Source organism: Nerophis ophidion, linkage group LG14, assembly GCF_033978795.1.
Source record: "Nerophis ophidion isolate RoL-2023_Sa linkage group LG14, RoL_Noph_v1.0, whole genome shotgun sequence".
NCBI lineage: Eukaryota > Metazoa > Chordata > Actinopteri > Syngnathiformes > Syngnathidae > Nerophis > Nerophis ophidion.
In genome coordinates this window covers 25,228,156-25,251,333 of record NC_084624.1, presented here as the reverse complement: position 1 = coordinate 25,251,333, position 23,178 = coordinate 25,228,156, and the positions used below count along the sequence as shown (strand labels likewise).

The following is a 23,178-nucleotide window of genomic DNA, read 5'->3' as shown; positions in this document are numbered from 1 at the left end:
TTTCGGAAGGAAGTAAACAGTGTCCGTTTCCTTAGCAACCCGAAAAGCGCGATTCAAAAACAGTGACGTCACCGTTCTCCCGTGATGCTTAGCGAAAGAGGCATTCAACGCTAGGCGAGAGAAAAGCCCTTCTCTAAAACCTTTTAACGATACACTAATTTAACTGTATTTTTTTAATAAAAACTGACATCAGGAAGGAAAAGGCCTCTCTGAGTGTGGGATCGGCGGACGTTTTCCTAAACGGGACGGTGAGCATTAACGCAAATGTAAATTGTAAACAATGCCTCTACTTAAGTTCCTGCACCGCGAGCGTAGTTAGCGTAGCTGGCTATCATTAGCATAGCATTTAAGGAATTAAGAGGTTCAAGTTCGGTTTTTCCAAATCGAAGTCTTTGCCGTGTCTGATTTACCAACCGATTAAACTGTTACTTTACTTCGATTTATTAATTTTACATTTAAGTGTCCTTGGTTGTCTTAAAATAATGCGCTTACAATGGTTAGCAGCTTGTTAGTGAAGCTACTGTTGTGCTGCTAAAGGTGCAATATAATAAGCTGTGAATCAGTCAGCATGCCTGTTGTTATATTTAACAGTATTGTGTTAAGCAAGGTTTCATACTACCATCGGCTTACATTGTAGCCTTTCTATATTATGGCAATGGAGACTTTTACTTTTAAATTAGGTGAACCTAATTTCTTCTGACGGGTGTCACACAATTGTCAAAGGGATGGTCAGCTGTTACTTGCTGTCAATTATAATATATCTGTCACGTTAAGACATTCAATCCCTTCCAACTACTACTCTCTAACAACACCTTAAGACACGATTTTTGAAAGTGTATTTGATATGCAGAATATAGGCCAGGGGTGTCCAAAGTGCGGCCCGGTGGCCATCTGCGGCCCGCAGGTAATTTTTTACCGGCCCCACGGCCCATTTTAAAAATGCAATTTAAAAATTTTTAAAATGTAAAAAGTGATGTAAATAAGCAAACGGGTGAAACGTAACAAGAAAATGTTGCAATATTTACCCTAATAACACAAAGCTGCCATGCAGGCTGTTTCTTTGTTTATAAAACAATAATGAATCAAAATCAATGTCATTATGAATTATTGCCCTATTCAAGGCTCCAATTATGTCATTTTAAAGGCCTACTGTAACCCACTACTATCAATGATGAAATATTAACATTGCAACACATGCCAATACGGCCTTTTTAGTTTACTAAATTGCAATTTTAAATTTCCCGGGAGTTTTTTCTTGAAAACGTCGCGTAATAATGACGTGTACACTTGACGTCACGGGCTGTTAGGGAATATGAGCGCTGCGCACACACGCAGCTAAAAGTCGTCTGCTTTAATGGCATAATTACACAGTATTTTGGAGATCTGTGTTGAGGAATCCTTTGCAATTTGTTCAATTAATATTGGAGAAGTCAAAGTAGAAAGATGGAGTTGGGAAGCTTTTTAGCCTTTAGCCACACAAACACACGGTGATTCCTTGTTTAAAATTCCTGGAGGTGAAACTTTACTATGGATCACAGCGGTCAAGCGAACATGGATCCCAACCAAATGTCAACCAGCAGGTTTCGGTGAGAAAATTGTGGTAAAAAGTCGCTTCTTACCGGAGAACAGCTGAGCTTGCCCCGTCCATAAAGCTGCCGTCGACTTCCCTGAGACATTGGCGTCAACACACCCGTGGACACACCCCTCCAACTATCAGGTACTATTAAACTCACTAAAACGCTAGCAACACAATAGAAAGATAAGGGATTTCCCAGAATTATCCTAGTAAATGTGTCTAAAAACATCAGAATCTGTCCCAATGCAATCGCGTTTTTTTTTTTTTTTCTAGTCCGTCGCTATCAATATCCTCAAACACGAATCTTTCATCCTCGCTCAAATTAATGGGGAAATTGTCGTTTTCTCGGTCCGAATAGCTGTTTTTGTTGGAGGCTCCCATTAAATTCAATGTGAATATGTAAGGAGCCATCAACATGTGACGTCATCGTCTGCGACTTCCGGTAGAGGCAGGGCTTTTCTCTTAGCACCGAAAGTTGCGAACTTTATCGTGGATGTTCTCTACTAAATCCTTTCTGCAAATATATGGCAATATCGCAAAATGATCAAGTATGACACATAGAATGGACCTGCTATCCCCGTTTAAATTAGAAAAAAACATTTCAGTAGGCCTTTAAATATTAAATTTTGAGATATTTTTTGAGGAAAATGTTACATATTTTGTGTTTGCCATAAAGAAAACTGAGCTGTTTTTTTAAAGAAGGGCCTAAAATGAACAAACAAACAAAAAAAAAAACAATAAAACTTATAATTGACAGATAGATCTGAAGTTGATCTCGATATTATTGTGTTAAAAGTAAACAGTAAAAAAATGTATTATTTATTTTAAAACACTTTAATGAGTAGGACCCTTTTGGATCCCCAATCATTTCAGTGCGATTTGTTTTTAAGTGTAATTGCTCAAAAATAATAATTAATTAAAATCAATGGTGTTATGATTTATTGACCTTTTTAATGCTCCAATTATTATATAATCTCAAATATTCCACTTAAAAATTTATTGGATGAAAATATTGCATATTTTGTGATTTTTCCATAAACTGTTTTTTTTGTGACAAAAATAGCATACAACTCAAATCTTTGAAATCATCATATTGACAGATAGACCTAATGTTGATCTAGAGATTTAAAATGTGAATAATGATAAAAAATAATAATACTGAATAATGACACATTTTTAATATTTTTTGGACCAAAACCCTTTGGGGTTCCCAGGATCAAGCCTGTGTGGAGGCCGATATGTATATTTTTTATACATATATTGTATTGTTTTTTAAAATAAAAAATATCAAAATTGCCCCTACTTGCTTTGAATTTTCTGTCTGCGGCCCTAAGTGGAAAAAGTTTGGACACCCCTGATATAGGCGGTGAAGATTGACCACTGCCTCTACTGATCAACAATCCTTATGAAATCTTTTAAAATTCAATATAATCAAAATATTATATTATCACGTATTCTAAAAATATTTTTTGTTAAAATAAAAATAAATACTGTACTTACATATCTACTTAAGTTATGGTTTTAAAACAAATTATCAATCAAATTGTAGACTGTAAAATTGTCTATAGATTTTACGGTTTAAGTATGCTGACTGAGTTTTTTACCATAAAATCAACTTTGGTACTGTTTTATTTTCACACACAGTAAGACACTAAACATCAAAAAACAAACAAAAAACTTTAAGATGACAAGATTTTACGTACAAAAAAAAAGCAGCTCCGTTGCTTGAATTTTACCGCTAAAAACACTGGTATTGTTTCTCCATTCCATTTATTAATTTTTTTTATATGCTTTAAAAAAAAAAACACTGCTCTTACTGTAAAATTCTGGTGACTGAGCTGCCAGTTTTTAAAGTAAAATGTAAATATTTTTTGCAGCTTATATGAAAAATATATTTTGTGTGTGTGTGTACATATACATATATATATATATACACATATAGATACACATATAGATTTGGGGACGGCGTGACGTGGTTGGGAGACTGGCTGTGCCAGCAACCTGAGGGTTCCTGGTTCAATCCCCACCTTCTACCAACCTCGTCACATCAGTTGTGTCCTTGAGCAAGACACGTCACCCTTTCTCCTTATGGGTCGTGGTTAGGGCCTTGCATGGCAGCTCCCGCCATCAGTGTGTGAATGTGTGTGTGAATGGATGAATGTGGAAATAGTGTCAAAGCACTTTGAGTACCTTGAAGGTAGAAAAGCGTTATACAAGTATAACCCATATATATATATGTATGTATGTGTGTATATATATATATAATATATATATATATATATATATATATATATATAGTATGTATGTATATATATATAGTATGTATGTATATATATATAGTATGTGTGTATATATATATAGTATGTATGTGTATATATATATAGTATGTATGTGTATATATATAGTATGAATGTGTATATATATATAGTATGTATGTGTATACATATATAGTATGTATGTATATATATATATATATATAGTATGTATGTATATATATATAGTGTATATATATATATAAGTGTATATATATATATATATGTATATATATATATATATATATATGTATATATATGTATATATATGTATATATATATATATATATATATATATATATATATATATATATATATATACATATATACATATATATATATATATATATATATGGTTCAAAACTGATGCATTAACAACCTCTTTTTAGACACTATGGATCAGGACTACGAGTCCAGGCTGCTAAGACAAATCAACATCCACAATGCCAACGCAAGCCCAGTGGTAAGTACACACAGTGCAAGTATTGTTTGGAAAGCTATCAATTGAGCTCAATGGTTTTCACTTTGGTAGGATAGACTTAGACAAACTGTAATGATCGATCCACAAAGGAAATTGTTCCACACAGTAGCTCAGTTACAAAGGATGGAAAGGATATTGCACACAAGGGCACAAAAAGATGGCAAAAACAAAATGTATAAAGTAGACTAAAAATGTGCCATAGTAGCAGTATCAAATGTAACATACATGTAATATTTGATTTGATTGATTATTGTAGATCGATTAGTAGAGATGGTGTATCACTCCCCCATATGTAAGAATAAACACTTAAATTGTGCTGCCTTAACAGATGGTGTCACTGGAAAAAAACATAAATACAAGATGACGAAACAACTGGCTTTTGTGGCTGTTAATGTGTGTGTGATGGTTAATGTCTTGGACCGGGGGATCAGCAACCCGCGGCTCTTTAGCGCCACTGGGGTGGCTCCCTGGAGCATTTTTAAAAAAGGATTAAAAATGGAAAAAGATGGGGGGACAATATTTGTTTTGTTTTATTGTGTTTTTTGTTTGAGGACAAAGATGACCAAACCTTCCCAATTGTTAGAAAGCCCATTGTTTAATATATTTCTGTGTGTGCTTTGCTGATGACAGTATTTGGTGAACATCATTTTGTCCTACTAATTTCAGCGGTTCTAGAACTCACCATAATGTGTGTGTGACAATCATTGGTACTTTAACTTTAACTTACATCGTGTGTTGCCTTCATGATAAGACTTGACTTATGTACGGCTTTTAATTTTTCACGGCTCCAAACAGATTTGTTTTTTGTATTTTTGTTCCAATATGGCTCTTTCAACGTTTTGGGTTGTTGACCCCTGCCTTAGAAAAAAAATCTTATTTTATGGTCATTGTGATAAGTCAGTTGAAGGCCTTTGGTCATAAATGACTTCTCCCTTATAGAAAGCTTATGGAGGGCTGCGAGCTTTGTCACCAGCCGGCTCCCCACTGTCCTCCCCGAGCAAACACGGCGATCGCTTCATTCCTTCGCGGGCCGGAGCCAACTGGAGCGTCAACTTCCACCGCATTAATGTGAGTGTGCGGCGTAACGCAACCAGAGGGGCTGGCTGTCACTCGCATATTTGTCAAAGCCCCGTTGGAGCTGATAGTTAATGATGTGCTCAATCAAGTGTAAAGTCTCACTTGATGAAGCGTAATGTGTCTGTGTTGTTTTGGCACAGGAAATTGAGAAGTCACACAATCAGAACAGGAAAACGAAAGATGGCACCGCAGACAGTAACAAAGGTAAAGCATGGATGTGATGCAGTCGTTCCCACATCATTGGGTTTGCATAATTGTAAGATGTTGTTTTTTGGTAAGTTTACATTTGAAAATAAGGCAAATTACCGTGGAAATATTTGGGGACTAAAGTGTGCATTCACTTCATTATAGTGTCTGAATTTCACTACTGCAAGAATTTCTTCCTTTTTTATCCGATAATATACTGTATTTTTCGGACCATAGGGCGCACCGGATAAAAAAGGCATACTGCCGATGAGCGGGTGTATTCAGGTCTTTTTTCATTGAAAAGGCACACCAGACTAGAAGGCGCATTAAAGGGGTCATATTATGATATTTTTCTAAATTAAAAACACTGTGGTCCACATAACATGTACCGAGTGTGTGCGTGACTATTTTTACTTTAACGGTGGTTCTTTGGTCAAAATGTTGCATAGATTATGTTTTACAGACCATCGTCAAGCCGCTTTCTGACAGTCTCCTCAGGATGCGCCATTTTGTGGGCGGTCTTATTTATGTGGCTCACCTTCGACAGCGTCTTCTCCCCGTCATCTTTGTTGTAGTCGTGTAGCGTGCAAGGACGGGAGTGGAAGAAATGTCAAAAGATGTTTAGGACCTAAGTTAGAAAGTATTTAATAAACACATAGTTCACCCTATTATATTTATATCAGAACATCAATGAATCATCACTAACACTTAGGCGACACCATTAATGCTTCAAATATATATCTTTAAGCGCAGGAAAATAACATTGCAATGACTTCTGCACCAATAGCAAGCGGCAGAGACACTAGCATTACTGATGGACAAAACCGAAAGCAGAAAGGCCACTTTCAAAGTAAAAAGCTTCAAAATAAGAGTCTGGTTGCAATGAATTCTTAAATGATAGAGGCAAATCTATTTGTGTCAGTCCCAATGTATTTGTGGCGGGCCATCCAAAATAAATGAATGTTTGGGAAACACGTGCAGCTGAGATAGGCTCCAGCACCCCCGCGACCCCAAACGGGATAAGCGGTTGAAAATGGTTGGATGTTTTTGTTGAAGGTTTTTGACAGGCAATACGACTGACCTGCTATTGGTTCCAATTTTTAAAAAAAATGTCCCCATGAAAATAAAATTAACTGTTTTGGTAGTGCAATACAATACAATCATGATAGTTCAGTTTTGAAACCAACCAAAATTCTGGAGAAGATAATACAAATGATTGTGAGTATTCACCACTGATGATGATGACAAAAAGGACAAGTGTGAGGAAAGTGATTGAAGGTAAAAGTGTGTCCTCAGTACGATATGGCCAATGGGAAGACATCAATACAGCACATTATCACTTGTTACATCATTTTATAGTCTTTTTAGTATTTATGCTTTGAGAACAGATTCATTAGCCATACAGTAATTTAAAATGTTTCCATGATATATACAATACATGCCAACAGTTTGGACACACCTGATTTTAATGCTTTTTTATTTTATTTTCATGACTATTTACATTTTAGATTGTCACTGAAGGCATCAAAACTTTGACACCTGAAGTGAAAACCATTTTAGGTGAGAATGCCAAGAGTGTGCAAAGCAGTAATCAGAGCAAAGGGTGGCTATTTTGATGAAACTAGAGTATAAAACATGTTTTCGGTTATTTCACCTTTTTTTCGGTAAGTACATAACTCCACATGTGTTCATTCATACTTTTGATGCCCTCAGTGACCATCTACAATGTAAATAATTATGAAAATAAAGAAAACACATTGAATGAAAAGGTGTGTCCAAACTTTTGGCGTGAACTCTACGCTTTCCCACATCTCAACAATTTCCTTTTTCAGCCCTATGGTCATCATCACGTTCCTCTCGGGCTTCTATCAGTGGTAAAATACTATTGCCAGGTCAAGTCTTATGATGCTCACTGATCTAAGGTACTGTATGCCTACAGTGGCCATAATTGGTCCCCGTATTTGTAGCCTGGTTTGACATTTCAAACAGGTATATCTAACTCGGTTGCATTGCGTGACAAGGTTTATTCCTCCGTGCTGTATGCTTGCTTTGTTATCACTGCTCATTTCCATAAAATCAAATGTAATCTTTTAAATGGTTTGCCACGCTTACACAGACTTAACAAGCAAAGTGACTATTCAGTGATCTTCCCGGGAAAATACGGGCTTTGAATGAATTTATCTGCATTTGCACTTCTCTGCCCTCAGCCGACGGTCTCGCTTACTCTGCACTGCTGAAAAACGAGCTTCTAGGAGCCGGCATAGACAAAGTCCAGGACCCCCAATCTGAGGATCGCCGTCTGCAGCCATCCACTCCCATCCGGAGAAGCCTTTTTAACGTAAACTACTATTCTGTATTTTTTGTTTAGCTTAGCATATTTACGTAAAATATCTGCTTGTATTTTGTAGTATTCTTTAAGTACTAAAAGGTCTCTTGAAGAAGATGGGAACGCAGTTTCTCCGTATTCTTTATCGCCTGTCAGCAGCAACAGGTTGAACATCAACTTTGTATTAATGTAAGAAAGGAAAATGGTGTGATACTCATGGTATGTTTTGTATTTTGCAGCCAAAAACTTTTGCGATCGCCACGAAAACCCATGCGCAAGATTTCCAAAATACCGTTTAAAGTTCTGGACGCTCCAGAGCTCCAAGATGACTTCTACCTCAATCTAGTGGACTGGTCCTCTCTCAACGTCCTCAGCGTGGGATTGGGCACTTGTGTGTACCTGTGGAGCGCCTGCACCAGCCAGGTGTGTGTGTTATGAGCTCCCTGCTATTAAAAAGAATACAAAAGGAAATCATATGCAGAGATACCTCGTTTAACGCTGGGGTTAAGTTCCAAAAAATACCCGCTTTAAGTGAAATCCGTGTAGTGCAGACGTTTAGATTTTCAATCCAGATGTTGTACATAATTTTTTTTAGACTTTTAACATCAAAACTGCCATTGTGATGTGCAGTGCTGTTTTTAAATGACCATAAGTCTTGAACTAAAGTATTTTAATAGTTGAAATCTGCGCATTTGGGTGTTATAGGAGTTATTACGGTAATCCACGTCACAGCAGCTCAGACCAGGAACAAACCAGAGTGAGCGGGGTTTGTTTTCAGAGCAGCCAACCCAAAACGTGTGTGTTAGAAACAGATGCTGGAAGCAGATTTTTATGTGTGAATATACTGTATCATAATGTAGGTGTTTATTACACTTTGCATTCATATTTTTTCGTTTTTTACATTTTTGTTGTGTTTTGCTTGATTGTAAAAGATGCACAACTATTTGAGGAGCTGGTCTGAGAAGTAAGAGAAGAGCAATGTTCATATGTTGTTATAATTTAGTGTTTTATTGTTCATAGTTAATATTGTAAATCCCACTTTCTTTATTTTCATGTACATTTTCGCTGTCCCATTCAGTAAAAAACTGTAAATTTCAATTCCATTTCTTTGACGTGGTTTGTTTTTAGAATTCTATCAAACTCTGTGACTTTTGATATTTGTGTTCCGGAAAAAAAAGGGACCTAAACACACATATTTACAGCAGATTTTTACACCTAAATGTGTACATATAATTTATACACACATACATATTGGCCCCCCAGACACATTTCTTCTCTCAATGTGGCCTATTTGCTCAGCTCTAGCGTAGTAGAAGTAGATTTTTTTTTCGTTTGTGTTTTCATCAATTATATATATTTTCATTTACATTATATGGTTTTTATTTACAGGGTGTTTTTTTTTCATTTACTCCGCATGTTTTTTCATTTACAATTTTTTTTGTATTTATTACAGGACTGAACAGTATATCGATGCTCGCATCAAACAATTTTGTCAATTAGGCAAGCTGAACGCATTCTGTACTGTACAGGACACATGGCATGAAGAAGATTGATTGACAACGGTCTACAGTCCCTTAGCGAATCAGGACGCAGAACACAATGCGCGCTGTAAAATACAGCATGCTACATTGTGAAAAATGACACACACAAAAAAAATCTGTGTAACAGCGAGGCTGCGTAAAGTGAACCATGTTGTAGTGAGGGAACACTGTATCCAGAAAAGGTATAATAACCATGGAAAATCTAAGCAAGGGGGATTACACATGCAATGTGCAGTTACTACTTAATATTACACTTGGATTTTAAATACGTACCCTTTCTTTTACAAACAATTCAAGACAAAAACTAGATCTGGTAGAGTACAATAAAAATATATCATATCTGTGCTTAAATGATTGTCATTATCTTCAAATAGGCATCAGAACTCCTGTTGTTAACGTTTGAAACACCCTTGTTTTCAACTGTATCTGTGTTCCGTATGTCTTGCATCGCTTCAGGTCGCTGGTGTGAGTGACAGGAAGAAAAGCTCAGTATTCTGTTGATTTGCATGTATAAATCTCTAGAATTCATATTCAAGACACCAATGTTCCCTCTAATTTTTGATGTGTGTGAGCAAAGGCAAAACTCCTTGAGCATTCAGTGGCCACATGTGCACACTGTGGCCACACTAGCAACACACCTGTCCCAAACCTGACTAAATAACAAGTTAAATGTTCTATTATTATAATCAAATGACCGTAGTCATTTTCATTAGATTATTTTCTAATATAAGTGTTTTGGCCCACTTACAATGACAATAACAAAAACTAATGTTTTTCATGAGCTGTGGACTAGTATTGTATGTCTGGGTGGGTGTACTGCTTTGGACATTATTTGTCTACCTTTCAGGTATTGTATTTAGTTCCCATTAAAACATTCACATGTTGCACAATGAGATGTAAGCATGGGATCATGTGTACATTCCTGTAACTTTCTCTTTGTAAAATATATATTTTTATTAAAATGTATTTAATATAATAATAGCATATCATGATTAATATTTATGAATTAAGATTCTTAATAAATGACACTGGAATAAGCACACATTTGATTGGTAAATCATAGTGTAAAGACCAAGAATTGCACATTTTGTGTAGTGTTGGAGTTGTCCGACTTTTTGTGTGGCTGTAAACGCATCACTGGCTAAGTGTTGGCGCAAGTCAGAAAGAGCAAGCGGCTGCTGTTAATATGACAGATGACAAAGTTCGTTTTGGGCTGGTTTGTACAGCAGAAAATGACCAGTTTTGCTCGATAGAAAATGTTTACCAGTGTTTTTGGTCATGTGTTTGAATAGTTTTGCTTGATAAAGTGATCGATGGAATTCATGTCCTCCTTACAGACGTTACAATAATTGAAGAGTGATGAAAAAAATGGTTTTCTTTGCCGTGGCTGCTTGTTGTCAGTAACATTGAAAATTGTTATGCGCTTATTTTTTTTACTGGATTTTGTGCGTTGCATAGCTTTGCGGTGCGCAGAGGACGCATGAGCAGTGCGCAATTGCACGGACGCGCACCTTAGAGGGAACATTGCAAGACACTGTACTTTTTAGACTTTTTTTCTCAGGGGAAAACAACTGCGGCGTCCTATACATTTGCACCGAATATATTTTTTTTGCCACCTGCTCGCTTTTGCTCGAAAACATATAACTCACCTGGTCTGTCAGAGAGTAAGGGACAGAGCAGGAGGGATTGCTGTTGCCATTTTAGCGACTTTGTGGGAAATTGGCAACCACAAGATACTCTTTCAACAAAGCGACACTACTAGTGGGGACTTTTGGGTACTAAAGCTGGGTACACAAAGACAATTTTCCAGAGACAGCAAACGCCCGATTATCTTTTGTCTTATAATATTGCCTTATGATCTGAGTTGTGTTAAGATGGAATTTGTCCCAATAATTGGCTTCAAAACGGGTCAGGGTAGACAATGGTAAATATTAAACTTGTTCAAGGCAGAGGGGTTAGTGTGTCTGCCTCACAATACGAAGGTCCTGAGTAGTCCTGGGTTCAATCCCGGGCTCGGGATCTTTCTGTGTGGAGTTTGCATGTCCTCCCCGTGACCTCGTGGGTTCCCTCCGGGTACTCCGGCTTCCTCCCACCTCCAAAGACATGCACCTGGGGATAGGTTGATTGGCAACACTAAATTGGCCCTAGTGTGTGAATGTGAGTGTGAATGTTGTCTGTCTATCTGTGTTGGCCCTGCGATAAGGTGGAGACTTGTCCAGGGTGTACCCCGCCTTCCGCACGAATGTAGCTGAGATAGGCACCAGCGACCCAAAGGGAATAAGCAGTAGAAAGTGGGTGGATGGAATATTTACGACCAAAACTCTTCATGTCTGTGTGGAAATCGAGTAATTTGCTGGACGTATAAAAGTGAAAATAGAAAAATAGTATCGGTCCTTCCACGCTAGTGTCTGATACCATCTTTTTTTAAATTGATACGCCCGCTCCTTTAGATAACGTTTCGTCACAGGATATTTCAGGCTTGGTGGACTAGAGTCTGGTTCCGTGGTGGGCCAGAATCGTTATGTGTGTCCTGTGCTGTGTCGATATTACAGTGGCACACCACATACATAAAGATCCAAACTTCTAAATGCCTGATTTTGTGTCGTCATGTGTGTAGTAGGGTTGTACGGTATACCGGTACTAGTATAGTATCGCAGTACTAACGAATCTAAGACGGTACTATACTTTGTTTGAAAAGTACCAGTTCTTTCTATCTGTGTTGGCCCTGCGATGAGGTGGCGACTTGTCCAGAGTGTACTTCGCCTACGAACCGAATGCAGCTGAGATAGGCTCCAGCACTCCCCGTGACCTCGAAATGGACAAGCGGTAGAAAATGGATGGATAGATGGTTTCCCTATTTTTTTATTTTTTTTACGGGCATGACAGCGTGCCGTCACGTCATGACATTGCTGGTTTTACGAGCAGAGGAGCATGTTCGGCAGCGCACAATCACGGAGTACTTACAAGCAGACACAGTGTGTAGACAGAAAAGGGACAACGGATGCATTTTGGCCTACAAACTAACGATAAAAGTGAAGTTATAACACTGAAACGCTCTCAGGAAGAGGTGCTTTAAGACATGGTTAGCTAGTTAGCAGCGAACATCCATCCGCAGTCGGGAGTGTTTTAGGTACTTCTAAATCACTAATCCATGGGGACAAATAAAGTAAGTTTCTTACAAGTATCATCCCTGCAGGACGAGGAATAGCTAAACATGCTTCACTACACACCGTAGGAGGATACAATAGCTCACTGGCACCACTGCTAATAAAAGCTAGTGTGCCTGAATGTAAACAAATGCCATGGGTGGCTCTACATCTGACATCCACTGTAATGATACCAAGTACAATAGCGTATCTAGTCGATACTACTATTATTTCATCAATATTTTTTATCATCATAGAATCTTTTTTTTTAAATTCATATTATGTTTATAAACTCAAGAAATACATCCCTGGACACACGAGGACTTTGAATATGACCAATGTATGATCCAGTTACTTATTTTTTACAGCTTGTCCCTCATAATTTTGACAAAATAATAGAATGATAAATGACACAATATGTTACTGCATACGACTGCAGACTAATTAGGAGCCTTTGTTTGTTTACTTACTATTAAAAGACAAGTTGTCCACTATTTTATTTAAAGACAACATTGTTCTTCGATTGCAATAAGAAACATATGTTTAATGTACCCGAAGATTTTTTGTTAAGATAAAGCCAAAAATGCAATTTTTTGTGGTCCCATTTATTTAGAAAGGTATAAAAGTAGCAAAATACATTTTGGTACCGGTACTTGTACCAATATGTAGGTATCGGGACAACCCTAGTGTGTGGTCTGTTAAATCTGTGCCAGCCTTCAGATGAAACTTTGAGTCCTTCTCCTACCTAAAAGCACCCACAGGCCTTCTGTCTTGCGACATTGAAAAAGGTGGTTTGTATTTTTGAAATGTTTTCTGCTTTTCATGTTTTGGTCTCACTTTTTGTTAATTATGTAAAATTGCCGATCATGTCACTAAATACTGTACAGAACCGTCTTATATTGGATTCAATCCAGAACATCTGTTAATAATAACACATCGGAACATGTTTTTTATGTCTTTCTAGGTGACGCGTTTATGTGACCTTTCAGTCGAAGGGGATTCTGTAACGTCGGTGGGCTGGTCAGAGAGGGTTAGTTTCCACTTCCAAAACAAGCAATGCTTCAAAGAAAATGTCTCCAGAGGATATGAAGCTTCAGTTCTAATTTTAGGGCAACCTGGTTGCCGTGGGAACTCATAAAGGATACGTGCAGATATGGGATGCCGCTGCAGGGAAGAAGCTGTCTGCTCTTGAGGGACACACGGCTAGAGTGGGTAAGTGAAGAGGCAAAGAAGTTGTAAATGATTGTGGATTCGCTCGGTCTCCAAGCCCCTCCATCTTGTGCCTTCAGGTGCCTTGGCATGGAACGCAGACCAGCTCTCGTCCGGCAGCCGTGACCGGGTCATTCTGCAGCGGGACATCAGAGCCCCGCCTCTGCAGTCCGAGCGTAGGCTCCAAGGACACCGGCAGGAAGTGTGCGGCCTTAAGTGGAGCACTGACCATCAGCTGTTAGCATCTGGCGGAAACGATAACAAGGTAGCAGAGAATCTTCAAATCTGGAGACAAACATCACTTCACAAATTACCGGCCCATCTCCCTTCTGCCACAGTTATCAAAAATATTGGAAAAATTATTCGATTATAGACTTCGTGGCTTCATTGAAAAGCACAAATTATTATCTGATTGTCAATATGGGTTCCAACAAAATAGGTCAACTTCATTAGCTTTAATTAATTTATTAGAGAACATTACTAATGGTATCAAAAAGAATAAATGTGTTATAGGAATTTTTATTGACCTGCAAAATACTGTTGATACCATTGACCACCAGATTTTGGTAAATAAACTGGAAAACTATGGCATAAGGGGATTGGCAGGGAAATGGCTGGAGAGATACTTAAGTGAGAGACAGCAGATTGTTCAGATGGACCAACATCAATCTACACTCATGAACATAACCTGTGGAGTTCCTCAGGGCTCGATACTGGGACCCACACTATTTATAATATATATTAACGAAATCTGTAAAGTATCAACGCTGCTGAAATTCATCCTCTTTGCTGATGATACAACAATTACATGTGCAGGTGACGACGTGAAGCAACTTCTGACTTCTGTAACTGAGGAGATGATAAAGTTAAAAACTTGGTTTAATACAAAGAAATTGTCTCTGAATTTAAAGAAGACCAAAATAATGCTCTTTAGCAATCGCAAAAGTAATATACCGATTAGGATAGTTATTGATGATACACCAATAGAATATGTTCATCAAAATTCTTTCTCAGGAGTATTAATAGAGTAAAATATCTCCTGGAAACCTCATATAAGTTACCTGAGGAAAAAAGTTGCTAAATGTGTTTGAATGATGAGGAGATCATGTCATCTATTGAACACCAATGCTCTGCTGTTATTATATCATTCATTTATCATGTCATATTTAAACTATTGTGTTGAAGTCTGGGGAAATTGTTATAAATCACATCTACACCCTTTAGTCACTCTGCAGAAAAAGGCCATCAGGATTGTTTCCAATGTTCACTACAGACATCATTCAAATCCACTATTTATGAATTTAAAGCAACTTAAACTGAACGATGGATCAATTTTAAAACTGCTCAAATTATGTTTAGGGCATCCTAAAACTCTCTACCATCCAATATACAGAACCTATTCCATGACAGAGATGATCACCACAGTTACAGTTTAAGAGGAAACAACAAATTATATTTGCCTAAATTTAGAACCACTTTAAAATCAATGTGCATTTCAGTGCGTGGAGTCAGTCTGTGGAACAACTTAGGGGACGAGTTAAAAATGTGTTCTAGCATGATTCAATTTAAAACACTGTTTAAAAAAGAAGTACTGAAGAAGTAAGTACGGGAAGGAAAGAGAGTGATGCCCTCAGCACAGAGCGATGGGAGAGAGGTGTATGGTCAGAGAGTGTTTGGGCCCGTGTGTGTGCGTGCGTGCATGCGTTTTGTCTCGTCTTGTCTTGTCTCATGCTATTGTTAGTGTACAGGAGTTTTTCTTGTTTTGTTTATAGAGTATTGTTCTTGTATTATATTGTTTATGTCAAATGTGGAATGAGTGAGAGGGGTTGGGCTATTATAAGCAGCTGCTTCATCCAACCCCTTTTCAAGCCTTCCATAAATATCTTCGCCAACATGTAAAAAAAAAAAAAACTGTGTTTAGTTGTACTTTGCAGGTTTGAAATAAATATTTAAATTCAGTTCAAAAACTTTATTTGTACCCAAAGGTAGATTTGTTTTGCAGTGTAAAACACAAGAGAGGCCAGAAGTTTGGGCACACCTTCTCATTCAATGGGTTTTCTTTATTGTCATGACTATTTAAATTGTAGATTGTCACATCAAAACTAAGAATGAACACATGTGGAGTTTAGTACTTAACACAAAAAGGTGAAATAACTGAAAACATGTTTTATATTCTAGTTTCTTCAAAATAGCCACCCTTTGCTCTGATTACTGCTTTGCACACTTTTGGCATTCTCTCCATGAGCTTCAAGCACACCTGTGAAGTGAAAACCATTTCAGGTGACTACCTCTTGAAGCTCATTGAGCAAAAGGATGGCTATTTTGAAGAAACTAGAATATAAAACATGTTTTCAATTATTTCACTTTTGTTTTGTTAAGTACATAACTCCATGTATTCATTCATAGTTTTGATGCCTTCAGTGACAGTCTACAATATAAATAGTCATGAAAATAAAGAAAACGCATTGAATGAGAAGGTGTGTTCAAACTTTTGGCCTGTACTATGTATTAATGTAAGCAAAGGTATTAACACAAAACAGATCACAACAGGCGGCCAGGAGAAGAAGAAAGAAATAGTCACATGAACAATAAAAAGTAAAAGTTAGTAAAAGACAGTAGGCTAAAACTACCATGAATGAATAGGTAGATACAAATAAATAAATATAGTTTGTTTTAAATAATAACAAAGAAGTTCTTATACCGAGATGTACTGCATTTTGAGACCCTAAGCTGGAACTCACCATGTTCCAGATGTCGCTTTCTATGCACTCATTTACCCTTTACGTGTACAGTTGCTTGTGTGGAACCACTCCAGCGTCCTCCCGGTGCAGCAGTACACAGAGCACTTGGCTGCGGTGAAGGCCATCGCATGGTCCCCGCACCAGCACGGCCTCCTGGCCTCCGGGGGCGGCACGGCAGACCGCTGCATCCGCTTCTGGAACACTCTGACGGGCCAGCCCCTACAGTGCACCGACACCGGCTCCCAAGTGTGCAACCTGGCCTGGTCCAAGCACACCAATGAACTGGCGAGTCACAACTCGACCTGGAAAGAAGGTGGAAGAAAGTCTTAACCTGGTTGTTGTTTTTCTTCAGGTCAGCACACACGGTTATTCCCAGAACCAAATCCTGGTGTGGAAGTATCCATCGCTTACTCAGGTGGCCAAACTTACCGGACACTCCTATAGAGTTCTCTACCTGGTCAGTGTGAGGTTACAAGTAGAGTGTTGATTCAATCATAGAGTCGAAATATGATGTGTGTGTGTGTGTGCGTGTGCGTGTGTGTGTGCGTTTGTGTGTGTGTGTGTGTGTGTGCGTTTGTGCGCGTGTTCGCGTGCGTGTGCACGCAGGCTATGTCCCCTGACGGAGAGGCCATTGTGACGGGAGCAGGAGATGAAACGCTCCGCTTCTGGAACGTCTTTAGTAAGATGAGATCCACAAAGGTAAATCACCTTTTAATGTATTTGTACATTATTTTAGACCAAGACCCCATACTCACAGATTTTTTTTGAACAGAATCGATGTCGCACAAAATTCATTGTGTATTCTCAATGAACAATACTATAGGAAGAATACAAACGTGTGTGATTTAGAGTAGTCAGTGTACATCTTGAATGGAGTTATCGCGATCATGCTTTGCTTCAGATTGTCACAGTACATTCTAGGATTGTCTCGATCCCAAAATGTATTTCGATACTTTTCTAAATAAAGGGGACCACAAAAAAAATGAATTATTGGCTTTATTTTAACAAAAAAATCTTAGGGTACATTAAACATAGGTTTCTTATTGCAATTTTGTCCTTAAATAAAATAGAGAACATACAAGACAACTTGTCTTTTAGTAGTAAGTAAACAAACAAAGGCTCCTAATTAGTCTGCTGTTGTATGCATTAACATATTGTGTCATTTATCATTCTATTATTTTGTCAAAATTATAAAGGACAAGCTTTAAAAACACATTATTCTTTTACTTGTTCATTTACTGTTAATATCTGCTTATTTTCTGTTTTAACATGTTATCTACACTTCTGTTAAAATGTAATAATCACTTATTCTTCTGTTGTTTGTATACTTTACATTAATTTTAAATGATACCACAAATTCATGATCCGATACGAAGTAGTTACAGGATCATACATTGGTCATATTTTAAGTTCCCAGGTGTCCAGAGACATATTTACTGAGTTTATAAACATGATATGAATTTTTTTTTAATAAATAAAAATATTTTGTGACGCTAAAAATTATCGATGTAATCATTTTAGTAAAGACGAGATACGCTCTTGTACTTGGTATTATTACACTGGATGTCAGGTGTAGATCTGTCATGCCTTTTGTTTACATTGTGACACTGGTGAGCTATTGTATCCTCCTACGGTTTGTAGTGAAGCATGTTTAGCTATTCCTCGTCCTGCAGGGATGATACTTGTAAGAAACTTACTTTATTTGTCGTCATGGAGGCCAGGATTTTTGTTTTAGAAGTAGCTAAAACAATGCAGACTGCGGATGTGCAACATCCGCTAGTTAACTAGCCATGTCTTAAAACACCTCTTTCTGAGGGTGTTTCAGTGTTATAACTTCACCTTTATCTTTAGTTTTTAATCCAAAATGTTTCCGTTCTCCCTTTTCTGTCTACACACTGTGTCTGATTGTAAGTACTCTGTGATTATGCGCTGCCGAACATGCTTCTCTGCTCGTAAAACCAGTAATGTCACGACGTGACGACGACGTCATGCCTGCAAAAAAAAGAAATATGGCGAATCGGTACTTTTCAAACAGAGTATCGTACAGTTTTTGATTCATTAGTACAGCGATACTACACTAGTACCGGTATACTGGACACCCTAGTGCATTCATTCATTGAGTGCCAGCAGCAGTCATGCAGCCCCCGACCTCAACACTACCACCACCATGCTTGACTGTAGGCAAGACATACAGTCATCATGTTTGGTGCTCTGCTGAGTTAGTACAGACTTGTATTTATCTCACAATGGTTGCAGTGCAGATTTCTACATACAGTAACAAAAGTCAAAGGTAACAAAAAATTTAAAATGGGTAATGGATAATACATAATGCACACTAAGGATTGCACTTCATAGAGATAAATCAACTATTGGTTATTTTAGTCATCGAATAATCAATTAATTTGTTCGATTAATCAAATAATCGAATAAAACACAACTTTATTGTCTTAATGTGTCTTTTAGGGGAAATAGTCGAAATAAGGATATTTATGATTACCTTTATTCTTTCTTATAAGAGCACATAACATTAAAATTGCACTCTTACCATAGGAGCAACTAGGGTTCTACGATATACCGGTGCAAGTATAGTATCGCAGTACTAATGAATCGAAAAGGGTACTATACTCTGTTTGAAAAGTACCGGTTCTCTCTATCTGTGTTGGCCCTGCGATTAGGTGGCGACTTGTCCAGAGTGTACCCCGCCTATGGCTTGAATGCAGCTGAGACAGGCTCCAGCACCCCCTGCAAACCCAAAAGGGACAAGCAGTAGAAAATGAATGGATGGATGGGTTCCCTATTTTTTTTCTTTTTTAACAGGCATGACGGTGAGCTGGGACGTTGGGACATTGCTGGTTTTACGAGCAGATGAGCATGTTCGGCAGCGCACAATCACTGAGTACATTTTAGTCTAAAAACTAATGATAAAGGTGAAGCTATAAAACTGAAATGCCCTCAGGAAGAGGTGCTTTAAGACATGGCTAGCTATCAGCAAACATCCATTCACATTATGCAGTGTTTTAGCTACTTCTAAATCACTAATCCTCGTCTCCATGGCGACAAATAAAGTACGTTTCTTACAAGTATCATCCCTGCAGGACAAGGAATAGCTAAACATGCTTCACTTTCTCACCGGCGTCACAATGTAAACAAACGGCATGGATGGATCTACACCTGACATCCACTGTAATGATACCAAGTACAAGAGCGTATCTCGTTGATACTACTATGATTTCATCGATATTTTTTATCGTCACAAAAAATGTTTTCTTATTCTTTTTTAAATTCATATCATGTTTACAAACTCAGTAAATAGGTCCCTTGACACATAAGGATTTTGACTATGACCAATGTATGATCCTGTAACTACTTGGTATCGGATCGGTACCTAAATTTGTGGTATCATCCAAAACTAATGTATAGTATCAAACAACAGAGCAATAAGTGATTATTACATTTTAACAGAAGTGTAAATAGACCATGTTGAAACAGAAAGTAAGCAGATATTAACAGTAAATAAATGAACAACTAGATTAATAATTCATTTTTACAGCTTGTCCTTTATAATTTTGACAAAATAATAGAATGATAAATGACACAATGTGTTACTGGATACGTCAGCAAACTAATTAGGAGCCTTTGTTTGTTTATTTAGTACTAAAAGACAAGTATGTCTAGTATGTTCACTATTTTATTTAAGGACAAAATTGCAATAAGAAACCTAATATTTTGTTTTAAAATAAAGCCAATAATGAAATTTGGTCCCCTTTATTTAGAAAACTATCGAAATACATTTTGGTGCCGGTACCGGTACCAAAATATTGGTATCCGGACAACCCTAGGAGCAACACAATATAATACTTGCATTTAAAAAAAAAAACAAAAAAAAAAACGTCGTCACCTAAAACCAGCTAATTGATAATGCATAAAGAATCAAACAGTTAACAAAAACACGTGGGATAAATTAAGTGACGATGTATCAAGCAATTTTAACACAATGAAAAAGTATTAATTACCGGTAATTGTGGAGGACTGTAGATTCTTTTGATCTTATCAATTCCCATCCCTATTTTCTTCCTATTCTCACTCTTGTTGACAATATCAGCTGTGTGTTGACCCTTTAACATTCGTTATTTCATTGACTACTCTAAAGTGTGTTTTTTTTTTTTTTTTTTTAGTTTTTAGTGTGTTTTTATTTAACAAACCCCATGTTGTTGTTTTTTATTCCAGGAGTCCGTCTCAGTACTCAACCTTTTCACCAGGATCCGATAGTGAGCACTCTCTCCTCTTCTGTACAGTGGGGAATGTAAAAAAAAAGAAGAAGAAGAAGGAAACGTTTTAAAAAATGGAATTTTCCTGGCATGAATCAAGTCCAGGCTTAAAATATTCATCCATCCTCCCCAGTCCTCAGCTCATTAAGATAAAAGCACACTCAGAATTCAACCCACTACAATATCATCTTTACAAGTTGTGCATACCTGCCAAATGTTGAGTTTGTCTTGTTTTAAATTGTTTTATTTATTGTGTTTTGTTTTTTTAAATATTTTTCATCGTTGTTTTTTTGTTTGTTCGTCATGATATAATTCTTTATTTGTGTCATTGCAATTTATTTGGGGTTGAAATCTGTGGAGTTGGGCATTGGAAGTGCTTACAGGGGATTGCAGAACGATAATGTAAAACAGCATCATGATCGCCTGCATTAATAGTGGCTTCACTGCATATTTTGTTTTTTCTTTGATGTATGCATGAAGCAATGAGAGTATTTTTAATGGAAACAAAATCGGTTTCATTTGAGTAGAAAGCGCAAACCTGGCCCTTTTAAGCCTTGCTTGTGCAGAACACTCAACAACAGGAACATTAAAACATTGCCCGTCATTATTAACAGCAATTAAAGCCTTAAAATAAACGCAATTATCTGCGCTTGTGTGCTGTTATCTGCTAACAGCATTTTTTTTTTTTTTTTTTTTTTTTTACTCCTTTTGCCTGATTTGTGCAGGAATACATTTCTCCTACTTTCTATATCTGCAATCCCCATTGTTGTTGTTTTTCAGTTTGGCTGATAAGTACACTAGTGTGCTGCATTTACATAAATTATATTTATTTGTGTTGTGTACAAAAAAATGTACAGTAATAATGGCATGACTGGAGGAAAGCAGTTTAACACCACTTAAACGTCAATACACTTACGCCGACTTGATTTATGTTAAATAATGTCTATTTCTCACAGGAGATAATAAAAGACATATTTTACATAATTTTGGCTCGTTTTGACTTGTATTTATTGTTTTTTTACGCCACCAATTCCAATGACTAATAGAGGGTGATGTTGTTTTGTGCGCACATGCCCCGTTTGGCCACCAGAGAGAGCCATTCGGCATACATTTCAGTGATTGCGTGTTGTTGCCACACCCTGAAGATCACTCTTAATGACGTTACCTTAAAGGTGAAACTCAGGTTAAGCACTAACAAGACGATATGTCGCCCATAACGTCAGATGTCTTTATCGCAGCCTCAGAGGCCGCTTCAACATTTATTCTCTCCTTACCCAGCAGTAACGCCTTTAAATGGCTACTACAACACCCCGAGGCGAGACTGTAAATAGTCATCTAATTGTTCGCATTTAGTGCATAGAATATCATGAATGATCCCCACCAGTCATAAATAACCTGTTCGTGCCAACTATCTTCTTTTTGTCCTATTTATTTAGATACTTAGTTGTTGCTTTGAATAAATGCAGAGCTATTTGTAGCGCTGGACAGTAAATTATGATCTATAGTAGGCTGGCCATATTCTGAAATTCCTAAAAGAGGAGACATATGCGTGCCAAGGCCGGATCTAGGTGAACATTTGCCAGTGATACTTGAACTTGCTTTATAAATAATATATTTATTTAACTAAAGCATTTTTTGTCCTCTGTTGACAGCAGTGTTGGCGCTAGGAATTTTCAAAATGGGGTCCCATTCCTGGAATTTTTTAGAAACTTGGAAATAGGCTAGTTTGAATTTCCAGAAGAATAGGCTAAACAGTTTGAAGTTGGAACGGTTTGAATCGGGTGAAGAAGAAGAAGAAGAAGAAATTTAATGGAAATTACATTAATCCAATTCTGTCATTTGGTTTATTATTTATTTCATCTGATGGTAGATTGTAAAATTACACTAATATAGTGGGAACAAACAGCACAGAGTTTGCCTCAGCCAGACCCTCCCGCGGCCCCCGGGTAATTTGAGTTTGAGAGCCCGCATGTATTGCATCAGTTTATACCCTAAAATCACAAGGCAAGCAGAATTTTGACAATGTGTAAAATGACGTTGATGAAGCATATGGTACATTTTTTGAAACACGTTCATAATGTTTTATGACAAATATTGTCCATGGAAACAACTCAGTAGAAAGCAGAGAAAGAACAATCAACCATGAATGACAGAAGGATTAAGAACATGCATTTAATAATAAAAATATATTACAAAGAACATTTATAACACAAAGTACTACAGGGGCAGAAAATAAGTAAAACAAGTAAAACAAAAAAAAAACAAGCTAACTAGCATACTACGAACCTTTCCGAAAATAATATGAATTATTAATC

The 23,178-nt window shown here is 37.2% G+C and overlaps 1 protein-coding gene across 2 annotated transcripts; it reads left to right on the top strand.

Moving 5' to 3' along the window:
• Positions 1–36: 36 nt before the first annotated feature.
• fzr1a (fizzy/cell division cycle 20 related 1a) lies at positions 37–21,847 on the top strand. 2 transcript variants are annotated; one of them, XM_061920241.1, is made up of 15 exons: positions 37–248; positions 1,581–1,717; positions 4,278–4,351; positions 5,309–5,437; positions 5,587–5,650; positions 7,840–7,970; positions 8,041–8,123; positions 8,198–8,381; positions 13,610–13,675; positions 13,755–13,857; positions 13,935–14,119; positions 16,647–16,880; positions 16,948–17,052; positions 17,202–17,294; positions 20,823–21,847. In XM_061920241.1, exons 3-15 carry the CDS (start codon positions 4,283–4,285, stop codon positions 20,862–20,864), a joined length of 1,488 nt encoding a protein of 495 aa, XP_061776225.1. In that variant the 5' UTR covers positions 37–248; positions 1,581–1,717; positions 4,278–4,282; the 3' UTR covers positions 20,865–21,847. The 2 variants fall into 2 exon arrangements, with proteins under 2 accessions (XP_061776225.1, XP_061776224.1); XM_061920240.1 differs by lacking the exon at positions 1,581–1,717 and having other exon boundaries at positions 54–248.
• Positions 21,848–23,178: the final 1,331 nt, after the last annotated feature.

Excerpts from the sequence above, each read along its gene's own strand:
- fzr1a (XM_061920241.1), top strand. The coding sequence starts at position 4,283 with ATGGATCAGGACTACGAGTCCAGGCTGCTAAGACAAATCAACATCCAC. Across the intron at positions 14,120-16,646 it reads CTGGCGGAAACGATAACAAG|TTGCTTGTGTGGAACCACTC; the intron begins GTAGCAGAGAAT and ends TTACGTGTACAG. Across the intron at positions 17,295-20,822 it reads GTAAGATGAGATCCACAAAG|GAGTCCGTCTCAGTACTCAA; the intron begins GTAAATCACCTT and ends TTTTTATTCCAG.